The 18186-nt window shown below is 48.8% G+C and overlaps 1 protein-coding gene across 1 annotated transcript; it reads left to right on the forward strand.

The window, feature by feature from the left end:
* Nucleotides 1–8316: 8316 nt before the first annotated feature.
* Nucleotides 8317–17217, forward strand: LOC122924051 (persulfide dioxygenase ETHE1, mitochondrial-like). The gene is made up of 7 exons (XM_044274966.1): nucleotides 8317–8454; nucleotides 10497–10641; nucleotides 13263–13411; nucleotides 14058–14187; nucleotides 15247–15336; nucleotides 15466–15582; nucleotides 16680–17217. The coding sequence occupies exons 1-7, from the start codon at nucleotides 8368–8370 to the stop codon at nucleotides 16724–16726; spliced, it is 765 nt and encodes a 254-aa protein (XP_044130901.1). The 5' UTR covers nucleotides 8317–8367; the 3' UTR covers nucleotides 16727–17217.
* Nucleotides 17218–18186: the final 969 nt, after the last annotated feature.

The following is an 18186-nucleotide window of genomic DNA, read 5'->3' on the forward strand; positions in this document are numbered from 1 at the left end:
ATGTGTAAAAAATGGCCTGCGAAATCCGAAAGGTGCACTTTGGAATATGTGCCCCTTTGCCCACCTTGGCTGCAAAAAAGTGTGACACATCTGGTATCGCCGTACTCAGGAGAAGCTGGGGAATGTGTTTTGGGGTGTCATTTTACATATACCTATGCTGGGTGAGAGAAATATCTTGGCAAAAGACAACTTTTCCCATTTTTTTATACAAAGTTGGCATTTGACCAAGATATTTTTCTCACCCAGCATGGGTATATGTAAAATGACACCCCAAAACACATTGCCCAACTTCTCCTGAGTACGGCGATACCAGATGTGTGACACTTTTTTGCAGCCTAGATGCGCAAAGGTGCCCAAATTCCTTTTAGGAGGGCATTTTTAGACATTTGGATCCCAGACTTCTTCTCACACTTTCGGGCCCCTAAAAAGCCAGGGCAGTATAAATACCCCACATGTGACCCCACTTTGGAAAGAAGACACCCCAAGGTATTCAATGAGGGGCCTGGCGAGTTCATAGAAATTTTTTTTTTTTGCATAAGTTAGCGGAAATAGATTTCTTTTGTTTTTTTCTCACAAAGTCTCACTTTCCGCTAACTTAGGACAAAAATTTCAATCTTTCATGGACTCAATATGCCCCTCACGAAATACCTTGGGGTGTTTTCTTTCCGAAATGGGGTCACATGTGGGGTATTTATACTGCCCTGGCTTTTTAGGGGCCCTAAAGCGTGAGAAGAAGTCTGGAATATAAATGTCTAAAAATGTTTACGCATTTGGATTCCGTGAGGGGTATGGTGAGTTCATGGGAGATTTTATTTTTTGACACAAGTTAGTAGAATATGAGACTTTGTAAGAAAAAACAAAAACAAAAACACAAAAAATTTCCGCTAACTTGGGCCAAAAAAATTTCTGAATGGAGCCTTACAGGGGGGGGGGGTGATCAATGACAAGGGGGTGATCAATGACAGGGGGGTGATCAATGACAGGGGGTGATCACCCATATAGACTCCCTGATCACCCCCCTGTCATTGATCACCCCCCTGGTAAGTCTCCATTCAGACGTCCGTATGATTTTTACGGATCCATGGATCGGATCCGCAAAACACATGCGGACGTCTGAATGGAGCCTTACAGGGGGGTGATCAATGACAGGGGGTGATCAGGGAGTGTATATGGGTGATCACCCCTCTGTCATTGATCACCCCCTGTAAGGTTCCATTCAGACGTTCGCATGATTTTTACGGATCCATGGATACATGGATCGGATCCGCAAAACACATGCGGACGTCTGAATGGAGCCTTACAGGGGGGTGATCAATGACAGGGGGTGATCAGGGTGATCCCCCCCCTGTCACTGATCACCCCCCCTGTAAGGCTCCATTCAGACGTCCGCATGATTTTTACGGATACATGGATACATGGATCGGATCCGCAAAACACATGCGGACGTCTGAATGGAGCCTTACAGGGGGGTGATCAATGACAGGGGGTGATCAGGGTGATCACCCCCCTGTCACTGATCACCCCCCTGTAAGGCTCCATTCAGACGTCCGCATGATTTTTACGGATCCATGGATACATGGATCGGATCCGCAAAACACATGCGGATGTCTGAATGGAGCCTTACAGGGGGGTGATCAATGACAGGGGGTGATCAGGGAGTGTATATGGGTGATCACCCCTCTGTCATTGATCACCCCCTGTAAGGCTCCATTCAGACGTCCGCATGATTTTTACGGATCCATGGATACATGGATCGGATCCGCAAAACACATGCGGATGTCTGAATGGAGCCTTACAGGGGGGTGATCAATGACAGGGGGTGATCAGGGAGTGTATATGGGTGATCACCCCTCTGTCATTGATCACCCCCTGTAAGGCTCCATTCAGACGTCCGCATGATTTTTACGGATCCATGGATACATGGATCGGATCCGCAAAACACATGCGGATGTCTGAATGGAGCCTTACAGGGGGGTGATCAATTACAGGGGCTGATCAGGGAGTGTATATGGGTGATCACCCCTCTGTCATTGATCACCCCCCTGTAAGGCTCCATTCAGACGTCCGCATGATTTTTACGGATCCATGGATACATGGATCGGATCCGCAAAACACATGCGGATGTCTGAATGGAGCCTTACAGGGGGGTGATCAATGACAGGGGGTGATCAGGGAGTGTATATGGGTGATCACCCCTCTGTCATTGATCACCCCCTGTAAGGCTCCATTCAGACGTCCGCATGATTTTTACGGATCCATGGATACATGGATCGGATCCGCAAAACACATGCGGATGTCTGAATGGAGCCTTACAGGGGGGTGATCAATGACAGGGGGTGATCAGGGAGTGTATATGGGTGATCACCCCTCTGTCATTGATCACCCCCCTGTAAGGCTCCATTCAGACGTCCGCATGTGTTTTGCGGATCCGATCCATGTATCCATGGATCCGTAAAAATCATACGGACGTCTGAATGGAGCCTGACAGGGGGGTGATCAATGACAGGGGGGTGATCAATGACAGGGGGGTGATCAATGACAGGGGGTTGATCAGGGAGTTTATATGGGGTGATCATGGGTGATCAGGGGTTCATAAGGGGTTAATAAGTGACGGGGGGGGGTCGTAGTGTAGTGTGGTGTTTGGTGCGACTTTACACAGCTACCTGTGTCCTCTGGTGGTCGATCCTAACAAAAGGGACCACCAGAGGACCAGGTAGCAGGTATATTAGACGCTGTTATCAAAACAGCGTCTAATATACCTGTTAGGGGTTAAAAAAATCAGATCTCCAGCCTGCCAGCGAACGATCACCGCTGGCAGGCTGGAGATCCACTCGCTTACCTTCCGTTCCTGTGAGCGCGCGCGCCTGTGTGCGCGCGTTCACAGGAAATCTCGCGTCTCGCGAGATGACGCGCCGATGCGTCCAGGTGAATAAATCAACCACCTCCCGGACGCATCGGTGCGTTAGGCGGTCGGGAGGTGGTTAAACAAAAGTGTCGCCAAACCTTCCGAAGAATTATTTTGTTGCAATTTTTCACATGGATTTTGATTAGTTTTGAGTGAACTTGTATTTTTAAGTTCGGCGTGCACGGTTCGGGTTATCTAAGAATTCCGTTATGGATTCCGCTACCACGGACCATAAGTTATAGCAGAATCCATAACGCAATTCTTAAAAAACCGAACCTTGTACCACGAACTTAAAAACACAAGTTTGCTCGTCCCTAATTTTGATGGAGACAATGAAATCTGCAAATAATGTAATAACGTAAAGGTGCGATTACACCGCAAAGCATATTGGGACTGCTGGCGGGTTTTCTGCAGCATATCCCACCCGTCCGGACTTCCCATTACTTTTGATTTCTGCAAAATTCCTTCAATTCGGCAAGAACGAGACCCAATAGCATTTGCTGAATGATCAAATGTCGGATTAAAGGAGCGCCCGCCAGGATTTCAGATCGTGAGCCACTGCCATTCCATTGTTCAGTGGTGGAAACTTATCTCCTGGAGGCTGGTGGTGAGCAGCGCTCGGATTCCTGCTCTGAGTGACTTGGTGTGTCACGTAGTAGTCACCCGGGGCCCAGGAATCTGCTGAATCATGTTGCATAGACAGAAGACACCTCTGACGCCAGAGCACGGCAGTAAAACATAGAAACTGATTACAGTAATCTGCAATCTGGGAATAGTTTTTTATTTTAATTCTTTTTTTTCTAAAGAAATAAAAATCCAGAATTGTGAGCTAAAACACAAAAAAAGTCAGAAAGGAAGGTTGTAGGTGGGCATGCTGGGCTGGAACTCAGCCATAACACAGTCTGCAGTGATCTCCCCCTAGTGGTGGCTGTATATATAAATGTATACAGTGAGCTCCCCCTAGTGGTGGCTGTATATATAAATGTATACAGTGAGCTCTCCCTAGTGGTGGCTGTATATATATAAATGTATGCAGTGAGCTCCCCCTAGTGGTGGCTGTATATATAAATGTATGCAGTGAGCTCCCCCTAGTGGTGGCTGCAGGCCGGCCATGTTTTATCATGTAATAAAGGGGATTTGTTAAATCATCACAAAATGCTGAAGCGAGATTCACAATTCTTCAAGCTGCAATACTTCAGGTGCCCAAACACATTAGGTAAAGTCAGCCAAGTTGGTGAGAGATAAGGCGACATCAGAAGAGCCCGGGGCCAGCTTATTCCTCCCTCGCATATACACACTCTCTCGGCCGATCCAGGAGGGATAGCTCTGTAAGGTGCATGGCCAAGGTTCTGCATGAGGAAGAGGAAGGGTTAACCACAGGATACTGGGCGCAGTGTACGTGTCCACACAACACACTCTGAGCGGTTTTATATTTTTATTGAAGGGCCCTATAAAAGTGCAGTGGCGTTATAACACGTGAGGCGGCCATACACATCAGTCAAACCCACCCATTTCAGAGAGTCTTCAGACTGTCCCCCAACAGCAGATGTCGGGGAAAGAAGGATCGGGCAGATAGACTTCAGTATGCTCGATTCATTTGGGGTGAGCTGCTGACCGCGGCCGTAGGAGGTGAGGGTATATAGCTGAGGGGCTGACGGGTGAGGGAGCGGAGAGCGATTCAGTGGGGAGGGCAGCTGTACCAGGCAGACAGATGTGGTCATGCCAGAAGACGATGACCCCCTTCTGTATCCTGCGATACCATGAGCTCCAGGGGGCGCCATGCTGTACAAGTAAATTAACAATTGTCACTGGATGCGTGGACATGGCAAACATTGGTGCACACAATGATTATGATCCTTATAGGTTGAACAGAATGAACCCCTTTCCGTTTGGGTGGGAAATAATTTATAAATATAATAAATAAATATTATCATTTGTAATTATGTCTTGATGTTACTCCCTCCACTGCTGACTTAGAAGGTGCAGGCAGGTGGGGGTCCCTGTTACACACTTTGCATTAGGACCCAGGAGCTTTCATAAACGCCTCTGACTTCCGCTTGTTTCCTGACATTTCCTTTTTACAAATCCTTCCTGACCTCTTGTCTCTTCAGCAGTAAATACAGAAGGAAGGATCTAGGAGCAACCAATAAAATCGGAGGGTTTACGGCGGCAGATGTGCAGTGTACAGTGCTTTCCGCAAACTGCATAAATTAAAGAGGTTTTTCAGGTTTTCAGTATGTGGTCGGTGGGGGTCCAACACCCGGGACCCCCGCTGATCAGCAGTTTGAGAAGGCACCAATGCTGCTGTGAGCCCGCACACCGCGTCAAGGTATCTCAGTAACATCTAGCGTGAGGGTTTAGCCTTGTATTTTCATTTGCATATATTGTAGTGCACCTTTGCAGTGATTTATTTATTCTCATAGTCTCATCCACACATTATTCCATCTTGTGTAGGATATTTTTGTGACACACGTGGTCCGCTGCCGGCATCCTCCATTGTATGCATTACTTGCTTGGGGATTGCCGTTTGCAGCGGATCACATGTTGGGGTTTTGCTGCCCCAGTTATTAATACACTACAGTATTTGGGGTTCTGAGCATTTCCTCCCATTTAGGCCACTTTATTCTGTGATTTCTTTCTACAGAGTTACGCGCCTCTACACGGCGACTCAGCTGATCCCATAGGTTTTAATGGGATTCAGGTCTGGAGAAAGTGCAGGCCGCTCCATTTGAGGTCCTCCGGTCTCCAGCAGTCGTTCCCTAAGGATGCGACCTCGATGAGCTGACGTATTGTCCACCATGATGATGACATTAGACCTGTGTTGTTCCTGCAGAGGCACAATGACTGGAGTAATAATGTTCTTCAAGTAGTCTGGGCTTGTCACTGGACCATTCACAAAGTGTAGGGCAGTCCTGTATTGACTGGACACACCTGCCCACACTGTAACACCACCACCACCACAGGCTCGTCTGGTGACACCAGTGGCTGATGCAGAGCGCTCTCCTTGACGTTTCCAACATTGTTGGTGGCCATCATTTCTGCTCAGCGTGAATCGACTTTTATCAGTGAACAGCACTGAGGCCAATGGTCCCTCGTCCAGCGTAGATGCTCCCTGGGCCATACAAGACGATGACGCCTGTGCCTTGTGGTGTGGTCAGGTAGCCTTGAAAGTCGCCTAGCACGCAGACCACACTGATGTAAACGGTTTTGAATGGTCTGACGTGACGCATAGGTGCTTCTCACCTCCCTTAAATGTGCCTGGAGTTGTGTGGCATTCATCATCTGGTTCCTCAGGGCATTGTTCACAATGAAGATGTCATCGGTGTGGGATTTGGCCAAAGGACGTCCACTTCTCTGCCTTTTTGTGACTCTTCCCGTCTCTGTATCTCTGATACAACCTGCTGATGAGACTCTGTGACAATCTAAGCTCAGTGGCCACTTCTGTCTGAGAACATCCTGCTTGAAGCCTTGCACTGGCAATGTACTGGCGATCAATTGTTAGGTGTCGTCTTGGTCTCATGATGTCAGAATGTGAACAGCATGATGAGGAGGACTGTTTAACCCCTTAGTGACCACCCATACGCTTTTTTACTGCAGTCACTAAGGGGCCTTAGGCTGGGTCGCCGCTTTTTTACGGCGGTCCAGTGTAAGCGCTACACGGGTCCCCTTTGCAGCGGGGAGCGGGGACCCGGCTCTCACAGCCCGGACCAGCAGGAGTGCCGATCCGGGCTGTTTAACACTTTACATGCCGCGGGCAATGGCGCCAGCCGCATGTACAGTGCTGACAGAGGGAGCGGACTCCCTCTGTCTCCCATCGGCACTCCACAAATGCGATCGCGGGGAGCCGATGTTGTGAAGGCTGCCTGGGGTCTGATGTAGGCCCCAGACCAGCCTTGAGTGATTTCCAGCAGGCTGCGCCTCTGGTCAATGTCAGAATAGCATATAGGGATAGTGCATTGCATTTTAAAAGCTGTCTGTTATAGTCCCCTTGTGGGACTATTAAGTGGTAAAAGAAGTTAAAAAAAAACTCATTTATAAAAAAAAATCCCATTAAAAACACGCCTTTTTTTGCATTGAAAGTACGCTTTTCAATGAAAAAAATAGCAAAAAAAAAAATCTTCCCCATATGTTTGGTATTGCCACGTCCGTAACGACCCGGACTACATAAATATCACGTAAATTATCCCCTACGGTGAACGCCGTAAAAAAAAAGGAAAAAAAAAAAGACAGAATTGCTAATTTATTAGTTGCCACAGAAAAAACTTAATAACAAGCGATCAAAAAGCACCATTTACTCCAAAATTATACCAATGAAAAATACAAGTCGTCCCCCAAAAATCAAGCCCTCACACAACTCCATATAAAGACGCGGTGAGCGCTATGACGTCAGCGCAGGTCCTTTTGCAGGTCCTGCAAGAAGAAGAAAGAAGACGATAACGGCTGCGCGATTAAGTGGATGAGGTGAGACTTTTTTAAATAATTTTTTTAACCCTCAATGGACATTACACTTAGTATTCTGTATTCAGAATGCTATTATATTCCATTATAACCATGATATAAGGGAAAATAATAAAATCTACAGGCTCGAACTTCAGTGAAGAAGTCCGGAATCGGGTCTGGGTACCACATTCAGTTTTTTATCACGCGCGTTCAAAACGCATAAAAACGCTTTGCACTCGCGTGGAAAAAAACTGAACAACGCAACATAATCGCAGACAAATTGCGCACAAACTCGTGCGGGTTTCCCTGAACCTGCCTGCACCGTATCCGGACTGAATCTGGCACGCTCGTCTGCAAGGGGCCTAAGGGGTTTTACGTGTGTATTACTGTACAGCAGCGGCGGCACGAAGCGCACGGCGTCATAGCAATAAATGACGCCGCACTCCTGGACTGATGCCAGTCTGGTATCTCACGGACCATGTTCTACGGACGTCTGCATGGGGGCTCATGCACACGAGTGTATGTACAAAAAACGGATCCGCAAAAATACGGATGACCTCCGTGTGCATTCCGTATTTTGCGGAACGGAGCAGCTGGCCCCTGATAGAACAGTCCTATCCTTGTCCGTAATGCAGACAATAATAGGACATGGTCTATTTCTTTGCAGAATGGAAATACGGACATACGGAAATGGAATGCACACGGAGTAATTTCATTTTTTTTGTGAATGGTTCCTCATACAGTCCGCAAAAAAAAACTGAACGGACATGAAAAGAAAATACGTCCGTGTGCAGGAGCCTGAGGCTTAATTTTCTATCTATATTGTGCTGAGCTGGAAATGACAAGTGACTGAGTACGTGACCACCCAGCACAGCTGCGGGCATGAAGCAGTTAACAGTAGCTAACCACGCCCCCTCAGCTGCCCCTGTGATTGGTGGAGCCCGGGGTGGGCGTGGTTCTCTGGATACTTTGTACAGAGGATTCCCTGACCGGTTACATTGTAGCTTCTGGCAGATCAGGAAATGTTGACATTTGTTGGCAGGGACGTGTTCAGAGCCATCCGCACCTACAGCGCCATGGCAGCCGCCAGAGGCCTCGTCTTCAGGCAGGTAGGTGGGCGCGCGCATTAACCCCCTGCAGGCTGGGCTGTCTTCGCTCTGCTTTCCTATACTCACTCAGCTTTCCCAGGCTCCTGACAGTCCCAGCGGCTTCTGCATTCCTGCGCTACAGGAAGATGTGGCTTCCAGGGGTTCTGGAAAGTTGGGTGACAGCCCCTATGTCTCCTGTACGGGACATTAGGTGGGGTCTGGTCCAGGATAGTGAAGAACCTTGTAGACCCTCACAATCGTGGACGCAGCCGAGTATTTATGGGGGAGCACCGCAGATATTCTAGGGCTGCAGCCGAGTATTTATGGGGGAGTACCGCAGATATTCTGGGGCCGCTGCTGAGTATTTATGGGGGAGCACCGCAGATATTCTAGGGCTGCAGCTGAGTATTTATGGGGGAGCACCGCAGATATTCTAGGGCTGCAGCTGAGTATTTATGGGGGAGCACTGCAGATATTCTAGGGCTGCAGCCGAGTATTTATGGGGGAGCACCGCAGATATTCTAGAGCTGCAGCCGAGTATTTATGGGGGAGCACCGCAGATATTCTAGAGCTGCAGCCGAGTATTTATGGGGGAGCACCGCAGATATTCTAGGGCTGCAGCCGAGTATTTATGGGGGAGCACCGCAGATATTCTGGGGACGCAGCCGAGTATTTATGGGGGAGTACCGCAGATATTCTGGGGACGCAGCCGAGTATTTATGGGGGAGTACCGCAGATATTCTGGGGACGCAGCCGAGTATTTATGGGGGAGCACCGCAGATATTCTGGGGACGCAGCCGAGTATTTATGGGGGAGCACCGCAGATATTCTGGGGACGCAGCTGAGTATTTATGGGGGAGCACCGCAGATATTCTAGGGCTGCAGCTGAGTATTTATGGGGGAGCACTGCAGATATTCTAGGGCTGCAGCCGAGTATTTATGGGGGAGTACAGCAGATATTCTAGAGCTGCAGCCGAGTATTTATGGGGGAGCACCGCAGATATTCTAGAGCTGCAGCCGAGTATTTATGGGGGAGCACCGCAGATATTCTAGAGCTGCAGCCGAGTATTTATGGGGGAGCACCGCAGATATTCTAGGGCTGCAGCCGAGTATTTATGGGGGAGCACCGCAGATATTCTGGGGACGCAGCCGAGTATTTATGGGGGAGTACCGCAGATATTCTGGGGACGCAGCCGAGTATTTATGGGGGAGCACCGCAGATATTCTGGGGACGCAGCCGAGTATTTATGGGGGAGCACCGCAGATATTCTGGGGACGCAGCCGAGTATTTATGGGGGAGCACCGCAGATATTCTGGGGACGCAGCCGAGTATTTATGGCGGAGCACCGCAGATATTCTGGGGACGCAGCCGAGTATTTATGGGGGAGCACCGCAGATATTCTGGGGACGCAGCCGAGTATTTTTGGGGGAGCACTGCAGATATTCTGGGGACGCAGCCGAGTATTTATGGGGGAGCACCGCAGATATTCTGGGGACGCAGCCGAGTATTTATGGGGGAGCACCGCAGATATTCTGGGGACGCAGCCGAGTATTTATGGGGGAGCACCGCAGATATTCTGGGGACGCAGCCGAGTATTTATGGGGGAGCACTGCAGATATTCTGGGGACGCAGCCGAGTATTTATGGGGGAGCACCGCAGATATTCTGGGGCTGCAGCCGAGTATTTATGGGGGAGCACCGCAGATATTCTGGGGCTGCAGCCGAGTATTTATGGGGGAGCACCGCAGATATTCTGGGGACGCAGCCGAGTACAGTGTAAGACTTGACAATCACTATAAACAATGGTAACTGCCGAGCCGCCATACTGTGTAATATGTGGTGTAATAGTGACGAACCCCCTGCTGAGCGCCAGGTCCTGTCCACAGGTAACCATACAGGTGTCTCCCTGCATACATGTGCGCTGCGGGTCTGTGTTCAGGACACTGGTGGAGTGGACCTCGGCGCCCGGCTCTCGTCTGTCCTGCGCTCGCCCTGGCGCTCTATCACTTACGGTCTGTAGCACTGCAGATTCTTGGGGTTTGACTTTTCTGCATTTCTTGCAGCTGTTTGAGCCGGTCAGCTGCACGTACACCTACCTGCTTGCTGATGCAGACACCAAAGAGGCCGTTCTGATCGACCCCGTGCTGGAGACGGCGAATCGCGATGCAAAGCTGGTGAAAGATCTGGGCCTGAAGATGATCTTTGCAGGTGCGCGGGGTCCTGTCCATACCACGTCTGCAGCTTTCTAATCTTCTTTGTGTTTTAGTTCCTACCTATGTCAAAATCTCTGCTTTCTGTCAGTGAATGCATACATTCATGGACGGGGACATCATGTCTTGATCATATCATATATGCACGGGCTGAGCATTTGTTACAATGTATCACTGTAGGCAAGGATATGTCTAGACTGATACAGTTGTAGCAAACCTGTCATCCATCTTAAAGGGGACACTAACCGTAAAGTCACCCCTCTGTATGTAAATGTCTCTGGAGGGTCTCAGCACTTCAGGTAGGTGAGGTCTGGAGGACACATGTAGCTGCTATTGTCTGCGGAACAAACACCGAAATCATGGACGTCAGGTCTGGGATAATTACCCCTTCGTCACATAAGGAAGATCAGATCCTCGGCTTGTCCGCTACAGCTTCACATGGTTCAAAGTGTAAGATTCGGAGCGATTCACAGCAATGAAGCGGAACATTACGAGCGTCTATAAAGCCTGAATTAACCCCTCAGCCCCCAGCAGATCCAGGAAGATCTGCAGTTCAGTAATACCCGAATGACTACGTGCCTGTAATCAGCTCCGGTATATGGCCCCGTATAACCGGACGCACCAGTATGTAGAGTGTTATAGATAGACATGAAGCCGTCTCAAGATCTACGCTGTAAATTCTTCAGAATAACTTAAAGACTTCATAAAAGAAGTGAACTTTGCCTTTACCTTTTATTTACCTGCATCATTATCACAGAATATTCCAGAAGAAGATAAGAATGTAACTACTATAAGGCGAGGGCGACAGACGACGTGTGTCATAGAGACATAGGATGTAATATAACTACTATAATACTGCTCCTATGTACAAGAATATAACTACTATAATACTGCTCCTATGTACAAGAATATAACTACTATAATACTGCTCCTATGTACAGGAATATAACTACTATAATACTGCCCCTATGTACAAGAATATAACTAGTATAATACTGCTCTCTATGTACAAGAATATAACTACTATAATACTGCTCCTATTTACAAGAATATAACTACTATAATACTGCTCCTATGTACAAGAATATAACTACTATAATACTGCTCCTATGTACAAGAATATAACTACTATAATACTGCTCCTATGTACAAGAATATAACTACTATAATACTGCCTGCTATGTACAAGAATATAACTACTATAATACTGCCTCAATATAACTACTATAATACTGCTCCTATGTACAAGAATATTACTACTATAATACTGCTCCTATGTACAAGAATATAACTACTATAATACTGCTCCTATGTGCAAGAATATAACTACTATAATACTGCTCCTATGTACAAGAATATAACTACTATAATACTGCCTCCTATGTACAAGAATATAACTACTATAATACTGCTCCTATGTACAAGAATATAACTACTATAACACTGCTCCTATATACAAGAATATAACTACTATAATACTGCTCCTATGTACAAGAATATAACTACTATAATACTGCTCCTATGTACAGGAATATAACTACTATAATACTGCTCCTATTTACAAGAATATAACTACTATAATACTGCTCCTATGTACAAGAATATAACTACTATAATACTGCTCCTATGTACAAGAATATAACTACTATAATACTGCTCCTATGTACAAGAATATAACTACTATAATACTGCCTCCTATGTACAAGAATATAACTACTATAATACTGCCTCCTATGTACAATAATATAACTACTATAATACTGCTCCTATGTACAAGAATATAACTACTATAATACTGCCTCCTATGTACAAGAATATAACTACTATAATACTGCTCTCTATGTACAAGAATATAACTACTGTAATACTGCTCCTATGTACAAGATTATAACTACTATAATACTGCTCCTATGTACAAGAATATAACTACTATAATACTGCTCATATGTACAAGAATACAACTACTATAATACTGCTCCTATGTACAAGACTATAACTACTATAATACTGCTCCTATGTACAGGAATATAACTACTATAATACTGCTCCTATGTACAAGAATATAACTACTATAATACTGCCCCTATGTACAAGAATATAACTACTATAATACTGCCTCCTATGTACAAGAATATAACTACTATAATACTGCTCCTATGTACAAGAATATAACTACTATAATACTGCCTCCTATGTACAAGAATATAACTACTATAATACTGCCCCTATGTACAAGGATATAACTGCTATAATACTGCTCCTATGTACAAGAATATAACTACTATAATACTGCCCCTATGTACAAGAATATAACTACTATAATACTGCCTCCTATGTACAAGAATATAACTACTATAATACTGCCTCCTATGTACAAGAATATAACTACTATAATACTGCCCCTATGTACAAGGATATAACTGCTATAATACTGCTCCTATGTACAAGAATATAACTACTATAATACTGCCTCCTATGTACAAGAATATAACTACTATAATACTGCCTCCTATGTACAAGAATATAACTACTATAATACTGCTCCTATGTACAAGAATATAACTACTATAATACTGCCTCTTATCTTGACTCCTCGCACTCTTTTGTCTCGCCCTCCAGCTAACACTCACTGCCATGCGGATCATATTACTGGGACGGGGGTGCTGAAGAGGTTGGTGCCCGGGTGTAAGAGCGTCATCTCTAAGGACAGTGGGGCCCTGGCAGACATCCACATACAGGAGGGAGACACCATTAAATTTGGCAAATATGTAAGTGCGGGACACCAGGACTAGAGCAGATACGGGGTCATGACCTGACGTTTTGTATCTTCCTGCATTCTGATTGGATGCTAGAAATGTTCAATTAATCGGAATTCGCCATCTTGTTTTATTGGGGGTCGGGGGACACGTCTTCTTCTCTATGGTCCTGAAATTTAGATCCATGATTATTTATATATATTTTTTATTATTATCTGTGATTCTTATTTTCTGCTGATGTCAAATTAATGTTCTTCTCTGTTCACAACCAAAGTTAAAGTGAATAAATTCTCCTAGCTACGATTTGAACTCTTGACCTCTGCTTTTCGGTAGCAGTGTCGCCGTCATCTCATCTCCCACAATGCATTGCTCTCAGGTAACAGGAAATCTGCAGAATTTCACTTTGGACGTGAACAGAGAATAAAACATTGACTGTAAATCCATAGACGTGGCAGCTTTCCTTTTGAAGGGATTCTCCAACACGTCATCCTTAGGATAGACCATCCATGTGAGGTCATTAGGTCATCCAGTCCCCGGTCAATCAGCACATTTAAGAAGCCCTTTCATTTGCCCGATCTGGTTTTGTAGGGTGTTAATATTTATGCAACCTCCCATTCCATCTCTGCAGAGGTGATGACTCTGTGTTTTTCCTCTGCAGTCTCTGGAGGCGCGGTCCACCCCAGGACACACAGACGGCTGCCTGACGTACGTGCTGAATGATAAAAGCATGGCCTTCACCGGCGATGCCCTTCTCATCAGAGGCTGTGGGCGCACTGACTTCCAGCAGGGTAGGTCCTGCCCCGCCGCCCGCGGTGCTTCTCCGCTGCCCCGCCTCCCGCGGTGCTTCTCCGCTGCCCCGCCGCCCGCGGTGCTCCTCCGCCGCCCCGCCGCCCGCGGTGCTCCTCCGCCGCCCCGCCGCCCGCGGTGCTCCTCCGCCGCCCCGCCGCCCGCGGTGCTCCTCCGCCGCCCCGCCGCCCGCGGTGCTCCTCCGCCGCCCCGCCGCCCGCGGTGCTCCTCCGCCGCCCGCGGTGCTCCTCCGCCGCCCCGCCGCCCGCGGTGCTCCTCCGCCGCCCCGCCCTCCGCGGTGCTCCTCCGCCGCCCCGCCTCCCGCGGTGCTTCTCCGCCGCCCCGCCGCCCGCTGTGCTTCTCCGCCGCCCCGCCGCCCGCTGTGCTTCTCCGCCGCCCCGCCGCCCGCTGTGCTTCTCCGCCGCCCCGCCCCCCGCGGTGCTTCTCCGCCGCCCCGCCCCCCGCGGTGCTTCTCCGCCGCCCCGCCCCCCGCTGTGCTTCTCCGCCGCCCCGCCCCCCGCTGTGCTTCTCCGCCGCCCCGCCCCCCGCTGTGCTTCTCCGCCGCCCCGCCCCCCGCTGTGCTTCTCCGCCGCCCCGCCCCCCGCGGTGCTTCTCCGCCGCCCCGCCCCCCGCGGTGCTTCTCCGCCGCCCCGCCCCCCGCGGTGCTTCTCCGCCGCCCGTGTTGCTGCCACGCCCCTCGTGGTGCTTCTCCGCTGCCCCGCCGCCTTGCGGTGCTTCTCCGCTGCCCCGCCGCCTTGCGGTGCTTCTCCGCTGCCCCGCCGCCTTGCGGTGCTTCCCCGCCGCCTTGCGGTGCTTCTCCGCCGCCTTGCGGTGCTTCTCCGCCGCCCGTGTTGCTGCCCCGCCCCTCGTGGTGCTTCTCCGCTGCCCCGCCGCCTTGCGGTGCTTCTCCGCTGCCCCGCCGCCTTGCGGTGCTTCTCCGCTGCCCGCGGTGCTTCCACGCTGCCCCGCCCCCGCGGTGCTTCCACGCTGCCCCCGCCCCCCGCGGTGCTGATCAGCCACTTATTATGTCCAGGTTCCACACTTATCTGATTTATTTGCAGGCTGCCCCAGCACCCTGTATCATTCCGTCCACAGCAAGATCTTCACCCTGCCTGACAGCTGCACCCTGTACCCCGCGCATGATTACATGGGTAAGTCCGGCCACCCGTTGGATGCCATTTATAGAGCTGTCGTGTAGTCACAGGGTCGCCCAGGCTTCTGCGTGGCCCCTGCTGTCTCCTTCAGCTGCTCCAGTATCTGATCCTTCTCTGCCGCTGCAGGTCAGACTGTGACCACCGTGGAGGAGGAGAAGCGACTGAACCCTCGACTGACCAAGAGTGAAGCAGAGTTTGTGAACATCATGAATAATCTGAACCTGCCAAAGCCTAAGCAGATCGGTGAGGACCTCTCTCCACCACATGCACCAGCACTGTCACAGCATAGGACACATGTCTGACGGCCCCTCAATGTCTGCAGATGATATCTTCTCCCAAGACATAAGCGTTACCAGACATGTCTGTTATCTGCTTATCTCTGTCACCTGTGTGTCTTCTGCACTGCCATATAGTACTCTACAGTATGCTGCATGTGAAAGATATGCTCACTAGAAACAATGCTTCTAGGTGGAGTATAAAGAGTGACCACAGGATGTCACTATGACTCACAGAATTACTACCATGCTGCCTGCAGTACATAGGGTGACCACAGGATGTCACTATGACTCACAGAATTACTCCCATGCTGTCTGCAGTACACAGGGTAACCACAGGATGTCACTATGACTCACAGAATTACTACCATGCTGTCTGCAGTACACAGGGTGACCACAGGATGTCACTATGACTCACAGAATTACTACCATGCTGTCTGCAGTACACAGGGTGACCACAAGATGTCACTATAACTTATACAATTGTTCCAATACTATCTGCAGTACACAGGGTTACCACAAGATGTCACTATGACTTATACAATTACTTCCATACTGCCTGCAGTACACAGGGTGACCACAGGATGTCACTATAACTTACACAATTGCTCCAATACTGTCTGCAGTATACAGGGTGACCACAAGATATCTCTATAACTCACAAATACTGTCTGCAGTATACAGGGCGGCCATCAGGTGCCACTATAACTCACACTATAAGGTCTCATGCACATAACCGGATTTGGTATCTGTGCCTGTAGTACACTAGGTGACCACAAGATGCCACTATAACTCACAATTGCTGTCTGCAGTACTAAGGCTAACCACCAGGGGCAGCCAAGACACCATTACGCCTACACTGTCCGCAGCACTCCAGTGTGACCACCAGATACTGCTATGTCTGACAGCCTGTCTGCAGTACACACGGTGACCACCAGATGTCACTACTAACTCTCCCATCAGCAGCCATTCCCTGGCTCTATGGAGTCATGTAGCAATGATTACGGGACACATTTTGGCACCATGAGTGTAAGACCTAATGGAAGACCCGTCTCTTCTCTCTAGATATCGCAGTTCCAGCAAACTTGAAATGCGGCATTCAGGATGACTGATGACATCATCGCCCCAACGCCAGTCAAATCTGTTTCGAAGTTTCTTGACTTACCTTAAAGAATCACTTTCAGATCACAGTTTTAGATATATTTTTTTATTGTATGAAATGATTGTTCTCGTCGTGAGCAGCTGAGATATCGGAGGGATGTATATATGTATACCTGCATACCGCCCTTTTATGTACAGTATGTCTGTATTCTGCACCATCAATGTGTGTATATACAGTATGTGCACTGCACCACTGATGGATGTGCACTGCACCACTGATGGATGTGCACTGCACCACTGATGGATGTGCACTGCACCACTGATGGATGTGCACTGCACCACTGATGGATGTGCACCACCCCTTCTATGTATACATGTAGACCATCCAAACAATGTATATAAGTATACTGCACCATCTGTGTATGTGTGTTTACTGCGCCATTAAAGTATATTTTGTTGGAGTATTTCCCTTTAAACCTGTAAATAAATACCAGTCTCCTTTCGCCTGATGTTCCACATTTGCAGAGATCGGGGGGTGGGGAGAGAAGGGACTCAACACAAACGGCTATGCTTTGGTCCAAGCTCAGCATCTTCTCTGTCTAATGCGCTCCACATAAAGTGACCGATCATCTTCATACACATCACACTGCGGCAGAACTCTGCCAATCACAATGAAATGGTTAATGTAACGCGCACACATGCCAGCGATGTATGACTACATTAATTCCGTGTACAAGCTGGAGGCCAGCCCCTCATACCCTTATCTGCTAACCGTCCGCCCCCTTACTAGAAACTGGTTCAGATTCCGTGGAGTCGGTTCACGTTTCCTTACGCGTTCCCGCCTCTTCCTCTTAGTCCGCATCTCCTCCGGAAGATCAGGTCCGAGGGACTGCCCGTCATTCTCGTGGCCCCAGGTCGGCTGTGTCGGGTGTTGGACGCGCCCCTAGTCGCCCTTCTCGCTGACAAACCTTGGCGTCTTCCTCTTCGAGGGGACCTGCTGTCTTCCATCCGAATTTAGGGTCGCTACATTTATTGGCATGGCTGTTGAAGCTGCCGTACTGAAGGCTCGTGGTTTTTCGGATGAGGTGGTCCAGACCATGATTCGGGCCAGGAAGCTGTCGTCTTCCAGAATCTACCACCGGACCCGGAAGTCCTACTTTAGTTGGTGCGAGTGGCATCAGCTGCCTCCCGTTCGGTTCTCTTTGCCGCGACTCTTGGCTTTGCTGCAGTCGGGCATGGACTTGGGGCTGGCTCTCAGCTCCCTCAAAGGGCAAGTGTCAGAATTTAGCTTCACTGTCGGCGGTTAGGACGTTTCTGCAGGGGGTGGCGCATGCTGCCCCTCCTTTCCGTCCTCTGTTGGATCCTTGGGATCTTAATCTAGTGCTCAACACAGGGATCTCAAGTCTCCCGGAGGTTCAGGGAGTCTCCCGCTATTAGATAGCGGCTCCCTGACGCCCGCATGTGAAACAAT

This window comes from Bufo gargarizans, unplaced genomic scaffold (genome assembly GCF_014858855.1).
Source record: "Bufo gargarizans isolate SCDJY-AF-19 unplaced genomic scaffold, ASM1485885v1 original_scaffold_2179_pilon, whole genome shotgun sequence".
NCBI classification, from domain to species: domain Eukaryota; kingdom Metazoa; phylum Chordata; class Amphibia; order Anura; family Bufonidae; genus Bufo; species Bufo gargarizans.